General features: G+C 42.3%; 1 protein-coding gene across 3 annotated transcripts in view; it reads right to left on the bottom strand.

Moving 5' to 3' along the window:
• Positions 1 to 367: 367 nt before the first annotated feature.
• Positions 368 to 14,894, bottom strand: part of LOC111273821 (uncharacterized) — a 46,392-nt gene continuing 31,865 nt past the window's right edge. For 2 of the 3 annotated variants that reach the window (XM_086973646.1, XM_086973647.1), the window contains one exon: positions 4,892 to 6,648. In XM_086973646.1, the coding sequence (XP_086829772.1) occupies positions 6,583 to 6,648 (66 nt within the window). In that variant the 3' untranslated portion in view covers positions 4,892 to 6,582. Of the gene's footprint in view, positions 838 to 4,891; positions 6,649 to 14,894 lie in introns of those variants that run through there. The other variant, XM_086973648.1, reaches the window with a different exon arrangement.

The following is a 14,894-nucleotide window of genomic DNA, read 5'->3' as shown; positions in this document are numbered from 1 at the left end:
GAGACCTACTCTAAGACGATATTCCCGCTGGCGTTTGAATAACAACCTATAAAAGAACAAAGCCATAACTTCATGCTGATCTTTTGCATTTACCCCGCTGTCATATAAATTAAATTTTTCACTATTCAACCTACAGCGGCAATTATTAACTCACTCAAAATGGATATTAGCACAAAGAGCTGGCTCTCTTGTACACTTGCCTGTGAATATCTTATTTAGGACAGTGTTTCTGCCAATTTTCCGTCCTAAAAAATGCCGGCGTTTAGCAAAAATAGAATTCTCCGTATGGTGTCTTATTAATCTATTGGAAAAATACTTCGTTTATTGATATCGATAACTTGCTCAAAGATTGACTTCAATTCTCGAATATCATTATATAGGCGTACTCTATATCCATTCATTCATTTCCTTCACCAACTATCGAAGGCAATAAAGCAAACTTCTCTGTTACAGGACGCAACGTACCTCCTTCATTCGATTTCGGTAATGATCGCACTTTTCCTCGTTAAAATATTTCGCAGCGTCCCAGAGTTCGATTTAGCCAATAGACAAGGCCAGGTTCGTTGACACTGCGTCCAGCTTTGAATAACGCCCTCAATATTGACTGTAGTCGTGTTGTCCTCGCGCGGAGCTTTTTGCCCCCTTTATGCTTCACAAGCTTCCGCTATCCTTTTAGCTCTGGCCTCAGTTCAAAATCTCTTATAGTGCTCTTGCACAATATATGCAGCAACTGTCGACGGTACGGCAATGGGGAGACAGGGCTAGAAGCCTCTACTGCGTCAGACGAAACACCGAAAACTGTCCAGTAAGCCGACGTATGTTCAGCAATAAATGAATCTATAGGAGAAATATAATGATAGAAATAAAGTACTGTAATTATTCTATCTGCTTTTAGGCTTTGCTGTTTCGTGATGACAAGCGCTGTTACAATGCAGATGACAAATGAAGCTTGATAAAGCATTTGATCGTCTTGGCTTATAGGCCAAACTCCTTTTCTTTTCTTTTGGTTTCGACATATTTACGCTCAGCATTGTCATTATGCATGATGTTGGAAACACGATGATACGCCTCGCCATCTGATACGAAAAAAGAATAATAGGGTAACAAATAATATGGCCTGAAAATGATGATGGTGACGGCAGAAATGGCCGGTTAATAAATTATCCATAAAAAGTCTAGCTGATACAGTTGAAGTTAACTCTTCAGCGGACGCGATCGCCTAGGTAACGTATCGTAGTATGGCTAGGATGTTATATCATTAACCGTGATTAGGATAATTCTTTTACACAAATGTGGTTCTGTTCTGTTAACCGTTTCAGATCTTCCTGACGGAAATAAATCTAGCCTTAAAGAGAAAGCGATGACGTTTAGAAGACAAAATTAGTAAATATACATATAAATATCATAAAATATTATTTCTGTTTCTCGAGTTGAGTTTAAATTAGCTCTGGTGGCGCTCGAGACAAGCCTCTTAAGAAGCGCGTACGGCGAGGGATCTGCTGTGTCTTGCCTTTTTCCGTATTGAATGTATCCTTGCCAAAAAGATGAGAACTTTGGCTTCATCCATATTGAAAAAGGAAAAAACCCCTTGAGATCCAGTCCGGAATGTAAACTATTGGTCGGTCACTTTTTCTTTTTGCCCTTTCTCATGCTGTTTTCCGAAGGGAAGCGGGAAGGGCAGAGGAAAAACGAAAGCAGTGCAACTGCATAGACCGTGGTGAAAAAATACAGCCAGCTTCTCCCCACATGAGAAAAGTCCGCAGGCAAGGTAGAGCCTTTTTTGTTAGGCTCAATGCCACGGCGCAATGGTTGCGGTGTGCCCTTTGCAAATCAATTCTCTAACTATTTTAGGACTTGTTTGTGGAGCTCCCCAGTTTACCTCGTTCTGCTACTACGTGGTGATAGAATTATTTATGACATGATTTTGCCACTTTTCCCCGCCTTCAGCTGCCGTTTAGGTTTAGGCGAGTTCTTTACGGCTCTTTACCACAGCCGAGACCAGCGGATGAAGGGCAGCAGTAATGCCTGCCTGGAGCCTATGTCTCGAACCCCCATTCAGCGAGCACTGCCTAGCCGACTTCGTTCTCCGCCAATTGCCGGCCGTCCCTGGCTGAAATCCTTTTCACACGCTTGTACTGCCATTATTTGGTGTCGCTATTATTCCCGTTTCGTCTTTCCCTCGCTGGCTTGGTCGCAGCCCACTTATGATATTGGCAGCCATGCTGGTGTCTAAAGACATTGCTCAACGCCCCACATTTACTGTTTGGTATAGCTAGACACCGGCAGTGGTCATGGACCAATGGCACATATCGGACGACCTGTCAGGTGTTTCGTTTGTTTTGGGCATCACTAGACCCATGAGATCGACTGAATAGGGGCCGGATCGATCGTGTAAATAGACAGACGAAGCAGGCACAAGAACAGAGAGCAAGCCAGACTTCAATTGCGACAAAAAGTACCGAAAGACAGACAAAAACGAGAAGATCTATAGAAATTTAAAACCATTAACAAGCCATAATGCTACTGGTGATATCCTATTTATAAGGTACTTATTAAGGTATCAATCAGTATATTGATCGCGCTTGAGAGTAAGTATTTACATATCTTGCCTTACTCTGCTGGTGCATTACGCTGGCATCACGCCGCTGTGTACGTCTTAATATAACAACGGGAGGCATCGATGAGCACAGGCAAATGGGAACCGGTTCTAAGAATAGCATGCGCGATTTGCTTAAATCAACCGAAATGTAAAAAAACCGAAATGGATCAGGGAAGGTGTACCTGGCATCATTTTGGTATAAGTGACGGTAGGAAACAAGCAAATACTAGCATAGCAAATGACCCTACATAATAATTTTTGTGTAGCTAAGTGTGTCCCACCTATGCACTAACAATGATGAAACTAAACTAACAATGATTTACAAAGCCTGACAGAAAAAAGCTTACAATTGGCCTAGGATTTCAAGATAAGTCCATCTTGCTATCGTGAGTGCAGTTTAAACTTCCGTTAGCGACGTACGAAGCGCTTATGTTAATTTATTCCGTGACGCGTTTTCTAGGTACATCAAGGTCTTGCATGGGGAATTTGAGTCGTGCACGTTTCTCTGTAAAAAATAAGCTAATCAGTATTAAGTCATATGAGCATAAGCAAATTTATTCGCTTCTTTATTCAAGTCTGTCGTGTCGTGTCCCTTAGGGATTTTTGCGCTGCATAAAACGCTCACAACTCATGTACTCCCACGGGGGCAATTCCTGCGCCGAACACCTGCATTTTCCCTGTCTATGGAACTCGAGCTGACACCTAGTCACCTGCAAATCGAGGATTGGTGGAGCCATTGGATAACATTATGGGGGGGATGTTCAGGGCAACCGAAAACAATACAGAAGTTCAACGCTGAGAATGATGCTAGAGAGTAGCTCAGAGATAATATCAACTAATGCATTTCGATTCAGATGTATAAATTCTGCCTTCCCGATTTTAAGTAGCAGTGATTCCTTTGAAGTTGGTCATATATCGACTGACTGTGCTAATCGAACCGTTTGCTACAATAGCCAAGAAAATCATATAACGTTGTCTAATTCGCATGTTTCAACCTACTCGGGTAAATAACTTTACGGGGCTGCGCACGTAATCACTTTAGATTTCCCTTAGCGCTGGTCCTAACACGGTGCCTTTTGATCCTCAAAAGGTCGCAGTGTCCAAATGGTTACGGTGAGTTGAGTCTACCGTAGCAACCAATCGTCTTCTCTAGCTACACGGCATTTCGAACAGCACAAAGTTTAGGCATCTGAAACGATCAACTTCAGCCGGCGACGGGAAGGCGGTGAAACGGTGAAATACATTCGGATACGTGCCTATCTTCGTATCTGTCCCCATATACATATGCGTTAGTTGAATGTGAATTGTGGTAAGGTTGTTTGGACGCCTTCCATTAAACACTCGATTGATCATACTAGTGCAGATGGGGCCAGTTAAACGGATGAGCTACCAAGGCTTAATAGTTAGTTCTAACCTTAATATATACGTTAAATATATATTAGCTATTTCCAGTAGAGGTAGTCAAACACTTATACAAACCGGGTGTATACGAAAGGAATATCGACATCCGACGACGATATCCTTATTGACGATAATTTCGTTTCAGTGCAGTCTCGTAAGGCGAACTAAGGCCTTTGGCTGAGAGCGGTCCCTCGAATCACATTCGTTTACCTAGTCCACGTTTGCAGCGTAGACAAAAGCTGTACTGTATTGTTTTTATTAGGCATCTACCCAATAAACAATTTGCTGCCGTTACATAAGCGTGAATATGTTTACTTATAATTCAACCAGGAAAGCAGACTGTATGCACATGTTCGCTCTAGATCGTATTGTGCAGTGTTTAGTGACAAGCTAGTTATGTGGAAACACTTAACGAAATTGCTTAGGCCTGCTTAGGCCTTCCAGCTAACGACTGGGGACCAACTGGTCAAAGTTTGTCGTGTTGTCATGATTGGATTATATAAGGAATAGATGATGCTGTTGACCGAGAACCGATCAGTGCCCTGGGCGGGTTGGGTCCATTTTGGTGGACAACAAGGAATCGACTGTATAGCCCTTGATAGCAGGTTGAAAAGCCTAAATTTTACAGCAAGATACAGTGAATTCTAGGTTATGACGCCTTTAAATAAATGTAGATTTTCAGCAAATTGTTCTAGGCTAAAACTGCGGGTTAGGCGTCGATTCAGCTATTGACCATTATAGCTTGAAAGAGCTATCTTTATTATGGCGACAGTGAGCTGTATACACATTATGGATTAAGTGATTGAAAGCCAATTTGAGCTAGGAAATTCTAATTGCAGTGTAATATATTCTACTTATGACCTGACTGTTCTATTAAGAAGGGCGCCATGCTAGCTTCTAGAAAGGTCCAGTTAAACCTGTTACCTTTATTTAGGTTGACAGATAGTAACAATAACTAAATATTATTCGAGCAGGCTTATTACCTATGTATGAAGGAGCTTTATGAACAAAGATGAACGCATGGATTATTCGCACGCGCACATATTAAGTACAATACTCTTCCTATTTGACTATTTTTTGCTCTAAATCTGTTTGATGGCTTTTAAATTTGCCCGACTTTTTTCTTTTTACTGTTGATCCTTTTAGGTTGTCTGTCTTCCACCACACAGTCCTTAACTAGATCTCTTGCTGGCTTTTACTAAGTCGGTTCCATATCGCTTCGTCATCTCCTTTCCTCCTTTATTCTATTATCCGATTCATTCACATGACTGATTCGCCATTCGTTGTTTGATATTTTGAGTCGAAGCCAGGAAAGCACACACCTTCGAAACTTCGATAACGATTTCACTGATTACTAGACGTCTCGACGTTGTCTTGCTCATAGAGAACTGTGCACGATGCAGTCACATCGTCGCACGATTTCGATCTCGCTGTCCAGCTACCTGGGACCCGTCTAATGTCCTTGCGTCAGGTGCTGTGCCATTTCTTCTCCACCTCCAATTTTATCCCTTGGCAGGATCAAAGCCTGAGCCGTCTCCCATGCCCGATTCGTCTCTATCTTAATAAGAGCCTTTCTTCCGCTTGCGGTGTAGTCAGCTTCTCCCCAATAGCCATGATACAGCGGCGTAGTCCTTTAGTTTTTTGTGTCCTTCGTGATCAGCAGACATCGCTCATTTTGATGACTCTTCGAGCACTTCGAAACATTCACTGCTTGCGAATGTCTAATTCTGCTGACGGAATCATTTTGGTTGGCGTTCACTATCCGCTGTTCCACTCTCGACGGCACACTCAGAGCGAAGAGTCATCGTCTCACAGCGTACACATTCTGTACACCAGCCCGCTATCCGGCCACCATTGAAGCTTCTGCTTACCTTTAATGTGTATCTCGATGATGATACACCGAAGTTTGATACCACACTCGTCAGCGCTGCTCTGTCCATCGTGGCTGTATCCATTGGATCTGCCATTTAGCCTCATTTGGCTTTGTTGTCTAGCTATGAAAGAGAGCCGAGAGCCTTGCTCTTCCCCTGGGTAAACTTCAATTAGGCTACGGAACGCTCAACAGAGGCACATGTTGATTCGTCACGGCAGCCTTACTAAGCTAGTCCGTCCGCTTGAACGGTCGGTTCGAATGGCACAACCGAACTGGCTTTCTGGAGGTCAACTCATCGCGTTTTCACCACTTAACCCATAACCTTCACCAGAAAAGCCACAAGGCGTATGAAACATACTTGCTTTCTCTAATACGTGGGACGGTCTGGTTCGATTGATTCCACACAATTATCTCACTAGTGTTTTTAGCCTGTTTTTAGACGCCTCTATCTCTGGAGCTTTCTAAATCATTTTCGACAGCAAAATGAATCGGCTAATGAATGAAAAGTAAAGAGATAGACAAAAAAAAAAAAAAACTAAATTATGGTGGATAAACTGAGTGAAATAATTCGCGTCATGTTTAATTTCGCAGGAAGTATACTTTTTGTATGTATCACAAGTGACGTGCGCTTCTTTTCGTTCTGTTTATGACATATAGTTTGTTGCATGTAGAAAGATTGAGTGCGTAGTTTAAAGTAACCGCGCAAGCCTCATATTCGATTAGAACAGACATGGACGACCAGGTGAGCTGAAGAACGATCTGAACCCGTACTCACCTGAAAGAAGGAACAGATATATTATTAGACAGGTTTAACTAAAACTCCCTATGTCCAGTTTGTAAAGTGTTCAAGAAAGAACTGGAATCTCATAAAGTTGCGTTTTTCTTGAGCACGTTACATTGTATCTCTCTATAACTGATTGCAAAACCTTTCGAACGCCATATGGCTTCGTGTCATTGCGAACCTCGTGAAGCGATATCGAAAACACAGGTTCTCCTGTTCATATATACTCCTGTTCCTAATGGACTTCAACCATCTGTTTTAAACAGCACAGCATTTTTAAAGGTAGCAAACTTAGCCATTATTCATAATAACGACCCAGACTGAATAAGTTGACTTGCTAACACGTCTTGAAACTAGACGACTTTGTTCCGACAATTATCAACATCGATTCAGGCAAATGATAAATAATAATTAGAAAGTAAGAGGCTCTTTTTGGGTATCACGGTCTTGTTTCGCCAAAAATCGTACAAACTGTTTGTGGAAATTAAACGTGTACGCACAGCATAGGAAACGAGCTACTCTGTTATGTTTGGCTGACTGATCTTCTTTCTCCAGTTTGAAAATGATGAAATAGCCGCCATACATCATACAGTCATAGTTACCTGTAGTTATAACCTAGTCAAGCGTCGATCCTCTGCTAGCCTCTTCGTCTGCACTTTAACCCACCGCATGCATGTACTCTGTGATCCAACGTGACACCCTCTGCAGTCACAGCTTTTTGGTTTGTTTGGCGACTAATCATCTTATAAGGAGTTTGTTTGGGCTACATGTGGCCCTTGTACGTGTCTGTGGGTACGTTTGCCTGTCTGTAAGCGTAATGCTTAAATATACCCCTTGGCTGGGCTTTTACGGGCTCGTCCAGCATTCGCATTCACTAACCGTTTGGCTAATTAAAGAGTCCGGCGGTGTTGGCCTATCAAAGGGCCTACAAAACGCGCATTCTGAAGCCAACGCTTTTACCAATAGAGCGATTAATAACAGCAGCTAATGTATGGGCTTTGCTTTTTTGGTGACGGGTTATAAGATATGTATATACCGGTTTGGTATATATTCCAGTGCAGCATTTAGCGAGCTGCAATAGCGTGACGTGTTCCTCACGTACATGGAGTCCATGATCCGCTCTTCCTTTGCTTCCGCTTTTTCGCCCATTTTATAACAAGGCTTTACTCACATTGAAGGAACTGTTTCCCGTTAAAGTTCACCTTCGACTCAGACTCACTATTCTACTTAATCCCTTCATCAGTCTCCGTTACCGAAGCTGCACCGCAAGTCGAGTCGATTCGCTCCTCGGACTCGTTCTGTCATAAAATCGTATCACACCTTCTAACATTAGCTAGCTCTATATATCTCGTTGTCATATGCGAACACACATAGAAACACGCCACCCTGCCACGTGCTATCGTACTCAAATGCAATTTAACATAGCAGATCCCATCAACGACCTATCCGCAAACAGCCAATTGGCAGTTATATAATGACAATACCCTTTCTCATTCTTTTGCATTGACCGTAACAAGGAAGCATATAACGGGGGGAGCGACATTATAATACATATTATCGTCTCTACTATGCAGCTGCTTCATCGGCTTCTTGCGATGTACCGTACTTTGTTGTTTTACGAAGTCATCAGCGAGAATTCGACGGAGTCGATTATGTTGAACCTCACTTTACCTGGAACAGATAGCTAAATGATTGTTTTGCGTTGATAGGGGAAGTCCCAGCTTTATTATAACTTTTCAGTATTATCAGTGACTTTAACGTCTTCGTCCGAAGACTTAAATGGCCCTGAATAGCACTAGCGAAAACGAACGCCTTTACTTATTCAGCGCCTACGGTTTGGCATCCGGTTGGCTTAATGTTGGCGATCTACAAACCAGTGCATGCAGTTAATAACGTCGGAAGCTAATTTTCCCGAAGCTTTGCTCTTCAGTGAAACTGCATACTCAATTGATGTATCAGATTCAACTAGGTTCGCCTCGCTTCTGATACTTTGATTGCCTTATGGCAAGCTACCTACTATCTCCCTAAATAGACCCTATTTGTTGTCCAAGCCATGGCAGTCGACGAAATACGCCTTACTACCTAGTCGTCTATGTAGCTCACTGTGATCCTTGATGTCCCAATTTAAGCGTTATAGGTTGGGGCCTATGGAGGATCCTTGGGAGAGCTCTAGCTCAGGGGACAGTGGCTGCGGAGACAGGTATTGCCACAGACCGCCTGAATCGAAGGCGGACGAGGAAGCGCCTTGTCGAGGTTTCACGGCTGACTGGCTAGGAGGCTGTCGCATCTGATGAGGCAGGAGGAGCCATCCCATTCCCCGGGTCATTGTGACCACGGCCTCCTTGTAGTGTCCCTTGAGCTCTGTTGAGCCACAGCGGTGCACCCCTTAGCTCCAAGTCTAGACAGGCCAAGATGAGAAAACTCGACCTGTACTAGTAACATGAATGTTAGTCATCCCTTGGTTTAACACATAATGTATAACTATTTGGCCTAAAATAGTAATATAACAATTTGTTTAGTCTGCACAAAGCAGTATAGAGTATAGCTGCTAGATTATTTATTGCAGCCGTATCGACATTGCTAAAATACTAAGCGTTGAATGAAGCTTCTCTTTTGACTAGTGAGCTATATATTAAACTTTTAAGTCGAAACTTGAAATTGTGAGAAGGTCTGCAACTTCCGGGCCATCTTTATCAACTTGACCTTTCCTATATATTAAAAACGAAAATTTGAAATCGCACAATAACTTAAAATTTCACATTTAAGCGTAAGTTTGTACCGGTAAACAAACAGCTATAAATCTCACATACTTTAAGGACGGCGGTCTTGAATGCATCCGATGACATGCCAAATGTGAGCGCGGTCGATCGGACGATGGCGGATTATCGTAATAGGGTCTTACGGCGGCATTGTTGGCCTGGTAGTATATTTAGCTACCATGTAGACGCCCGTAAAGGCACGCGTAGGTAAAAATGTTTTTGTTAGAACAGATAGTTGAATAGTCGGTTTAATCACGTTTTTTTGTCATTACACGCGGCAAATAACATTCTGCCCTGCTCTAAAACTTATAGTTGTCTTCTTTCCATTTTTCATGCACCAAAAAATATATCTGTCTTGAAACTGGTAACAATAGCGGCAGATCTTTATGCAGTTATGTGGGCAAGATTTCAAGTTTTGAGAATTTTCCCACGACATCTGTGGCCTACGCGGCGTACACAAGAGACATCTAAGACTCTTGCTAGAAAAACGTAGATAAAAGTATTGCCTCCTACAAGGTTCTAAGCTTCAGTTTCTGAAAAAAAGTTGCAATAGATGCAAATGGAAACGTCGACCCTAACAAGATTCGCGACCAATAGCATAGCCTTAAAAATAATTAATAAATCGTTTAAAAATATTGATTTAGCAAGCTTAAAGCGGCTTTTTTTTCAAACAAAAAAAAATGGCACAGTCAACAATTTCGGTAAACGTTTTGCAACAATTAGAAGGCACTTCTTAATGCAGCTGTCAGGCAAGAACTTTCACACGACGATGCGATATCTACGTGTAAGTTTTTTACAAATTGGCTGAAAACGTAATACGTACGGGCATGCGTCCGTGTTTGTTACAAATCAGCTGCTAATTGAACAGTAATCACAATGAACGTAGCGCTGGCTCAGTCACTACTACTACTACGTAAACGGATACGTCGATTCCAGCACATACGTTTTGCTTACCTGTAATACATTTCTCATCTAGAGACTACGGGTTCCGTCGCACCTTCAGAGAGTGAACTAATGCATACAAAGTTCTCGTAAAGCTATGCAACAGTATAAAAGATAAGCCGGAGTTTGATACTTTAAAAAATATCTTCTGCCCGTATACTTGTTTAACACCATTTTTCCCTGTATGTACATATTTAGATGATACGGTGTATTATAAGGAAGAAAAAAGTTATTACAAATAATTTTACTTAGAACCTTAAGTCGCTTGTACCGAATCTACATATAGGAAAACGTGTAAATAAATATAGACTGGGCAAGCAATAATCTTGTCGTCTTGGGACCGGGCCGGTAAGAACACTAAACTGACATCAACGATTCTATGAAAGATCGTCAAAATAAAAAAAAAACAAATTTATCAGCTTAATATTATTCGTCACATTATATCGCTTGTGTGATTATTTAGCATATCTATTTTTAAATACCCAGTGAAAATTTTAGAGTCTGCCCCGACGTAAAAGCGACACTTCTAATTCTCTCGAAACGAAACCAAAAAACCTAGAAGCAGCTAAAACTGAACCGGTCAATGGTTACTTGGAGTGCTTGGAAAAATAGCTTCGCCTGAATCACTTCCTGCAAACGATCCCCGAGGGCAAATCCTCTACCCGTGCACGTCAAATATTCGATAGCTGTATGTAGTTCACCCGCTTTAAACATGCTCGGGTATTTTGTTCACGTACAAGCTTGCTACAAGTCAATACCGGCGGACACTGAGGGATAAAGCCCTAAGCTTTTTTCTTCTGTTAAAATTGTTTTCCCTTTAAAGCGGGTAATATATATATATAATCGCGTACTTTTGCACAAAATTTGAGAGCTGTACTTTTATGGTAGGCAGACGGTTTCAACGTCAGTTTTCGCTTTGCGCCGATTTCACTCTATTTTAGGACAAAATGTTACATAAGATTACATTACAGAGGCGCAAATACACTAACATTTTTCATGAATAAAGTTACGTGTTCGGTCGGCTGACAGGATCGGTGCTTGGAACTCGCATGTGTAGTTGTCTTTGATCGATTCACCTACTCGTAAGAGGGTGGTACCTATGGATGTTAACAGCAGCCGCTCAAATGTTCACGCGGGTCTTAGGGGATTTCTTCTAGTTCGTACTGCTTCCTTCTGCGTTCACAAATTCGACAGAGGTGCGCTCTATAACCGTTTGGACATTGAGCATTCTGGCGAAGTGGGCTCTACACCCCAAAACACCTTTGTCTCGTGCTGATTACGTATATTGTATTGTAGAATATGGCAAGCGCCATTAGAGCCACAACAATCGGCAAGAAGACGATTCTGGTATCGCATGTAGTGGGCAAAAAGGCTAACCTTCGTACTTCGATGTTTCCGGGATCGTATTATTATGCCTGAGGAAATATTTCGTTTGGTGTTGGGAGCAACCCTTGACGACAATCCTAGACGTAAAACTGAAAATCTCATATTGAAATCACCAAACCGACTAAGTCATTGGTCTTTGTTCTAGCGAAGCAGTTAAAATGTCGCTTAATTGCGGCTTCGAAACAACGAGTCAATCATTAAAGGTAAACTGTTTACGGCTTATTTCTGTTCACCCCATTTGTCCCAGTGCTTTTTTCGCAGCTGCCACTGCTCACTGTTTTTGGATTGAACGATCACGGTATTAGGCCATAATCAAATTCAACTTTTTCCTTAGTGGTTTCTGTGATGAACATATTACGGGGGGCCACTGCCACCATATCTGCTGTGGGTTCAGCATCTATAAACCTAATCCCAAGCACCGAATAACGGCTAGAATCGCTTTGGCTAAAAAATAATCCTCATTCTGCGACAGTACACTAAATAAAAGTCGTATGATCATAAAATGTCAGTCGGTAGTAAACTCACGGCTGTCACAGTACATAGACACGTTCACAACAAAGACGGACGACCTTACGGTGTCAAGCATAGGAAGCCTTTACCTGGCTCGGCTATGGCAGGGGTCCAAATTGAGCGTGAAAATATCCAGCAAACGGGAAACTGAAATTATATCAGCTATCAGCATTTTGTTTTGCAATTTAGGTGACGACAAGCATAACAGCCCATGATACTACTAGTCGTATTGATGTCTAGGACGCTTCACTATTGACCTACTTCGGTCCATTGAGCTAAACTTGTAAACACCATGTATTAATACCTGTCTACATATCACAGTCAATTCTTATTTGGAGAGCATGAACCGCACGCGGCCGATTGTGTGGGACTTTCAGGTGACGTGACCTTTTCTTCAATATATTTGATCGCCAGTAATTAGACCTGTAATTAAAATTCCTGATTGTCATTCATATCACCGGGTGTTTCCTCACCTCGCAATGGTTTCAAACGGATGCTGCGGCAACGTTGGCCGAATCCAGCAATTAAGCTTTAGCTAAGATGCATAGAGCTTTGCATTAGATGTTTCATTTGCTGTTCATCTAATAGCCGTCCAAGTAACTGTACAAAGTTAAAAAAAATCATAAGATTTTTTTTAATATAGAATTTATTTATAATAGACCGGATTTCGATCATATGGCTTGATAAAGACAAAACCATAGAAATAATTGCTTCAATAGGAAATGTATTCGAGGAGGTAAATCTCCGCCTAACATGAAATAAGGTTGGAAATTTCAGCCAGATAGATTTTAGCCAAGTAGTATATCGTCTGTTGAAATTTCTGGATATTTTTAATGCTTACCCACCCAAAAGGCACACAGATCAATTGTTCGAGAAAAGCCACTTTGCGTCAATTTGTTAAGGTAGCATTTCCAGCTTCATGAGGCCGACTTCCGGATTGTTCAAAACTAAATCATGCTCTTAGTCCATTCTCGTCAAACGGGGGTATGTACTGCAAGCGATGCTTGAGAAAATCGTACTAGTCTACTAGAGGTTCACCACGCGCCATCGGTATTAGACGATAATAACCGAATTTATTAAGAACGTATACGCGTACGAGAGCGGCCAAATGAATCAAACGAGCCAAACCGTCTTATTTTTTCTTAATTCTCGCGTATCTGTTCCCCTTTCCTCGGTCGCTTTGCCTTAATGTCCTAGTACTCCAAATACTCGAGTGATTCGATTCTCTCCTGTAGGGAACGGGTTTTATTGGCCAGATGGACTATTCTGCAATTGCCCAAATTAGGCTAGCGGCGCCCTAAGAGGCGGTCGTCCTAGATTGGACATGCAAAATGTTATCTCCGTCGCGGATTTTATACAAACGCCACCTTAGAATTGCCGTTCTCTAACGGTATAGCTGCAAATCAGCCCAATACCGTTGCTACCAAACACGTATAGATTTGCTTTGCGCGGAAATTTCCATTTTCTAAAAAACTGTTAATTACTGTTGAAATTAGTCTCGCCATGAATTGGTATATTCAGAATATTCAGTTGGAATGGGAGAAGACAAGATCCATAGCACCTATTTGGCGTGGAGGAGCCTACTTTATTCAAGGTTTTAGCCTGTACTAACAGTGCCCCCTCGATTGCGAATGAAGCAGATCATGGTTACAGAGCGTTTGGGAGACGCTGTGAGAATGATGGCATATTGTCACTGTGTTTTAATACACACAGATGAACAAACATACGTGTACTTCATCGCCGTTCGCTGGATGTTAGTTGATTTCCAGTAGAGCGTTGGCAGTGGCTTTGAATTCGGCGTTCACTAAAATCTTACGTTTGGATGTCTGCAAAACGATTAACCCAACCCGCCGATGAAGCACGCACGTCCTTTGGAGCACGAACCTGCCTCATGATCTCAGACAAGCAAGTTTGTATAGGTGCTCGTAATACAGTCTTTAGATGAGACTGGGGAAACGAGGTTGTGAAGTTCGCAAACGTACTGATTGTTATCGCAGACATAATCATTTCATTCTAAGTAGGATCGTTTGAAAAACAGCAAAGCGCGTGTGATACGTATCGCTAGTCGTCGTTTAAATTTCAACGCAAGAAGGTGCGGACGCTTTCTGTGGCGAGCATTTTTGATGCGTGGTTACGGTACAGTTTCGCTTGCTTGCGGGCTGGCGTGACTTATTAAAAGAGCGTGCGAAATGACCCGTGGTCTTTCCGTCCATTAGGAGCATCCAGACTCCTCCCTTGTTTCTCCCTTACCTTGGCTAAGTCCATAACCATGCCACACATTCATGCGTGCTATGTGCTGAGTACTCAAAAACCCGGCCATCAGGACCATAACGGCGATGACAACTTGGATCGCTTTGTGCGAACTGTAGGAAAAGTAATGAAAGCCACCAAAAGGACCGATTGGGGAAGGCTGATTTGAAAGTCTGATTCAATATTTCCCTTTACTCCGTCGCTCTGCTCACCATTTTAACTGTCGACCGTCACCGTCATTCCCTCTTCGTTCTTACTGCAATAGCTACAATGTTAGCTGTGAATGGTTGGCTGGGTGGACATCAGGGCACTCTTTTGTTGTGACCGCTGCGCTGCGGAAAACGCGACCCGCCTTCCCGCCGACAACAACAGTGGTATCATGAGCTAAACAAA

Source organism: Varroa jacobsoni, unplaced genomic scaffold (genome assembly GCF_002532875.2).
Source record: "Varroa jacobsoni isolate VJ856 unplaced genomic scaffold, vjacob_1.0 scaffold_229, whole genome shotgun sequence".
Taxonomy (NCBI): domain Eukaryota; kingdom Metazoa; phylum Arthropoda; class Arachnida; order Mesostigmata; family Varroidae; genus Varroa; species Varroa jacobsoni.
This window is presented reverse-complemented; position numbering and strand designations above follow the sequence as displayed.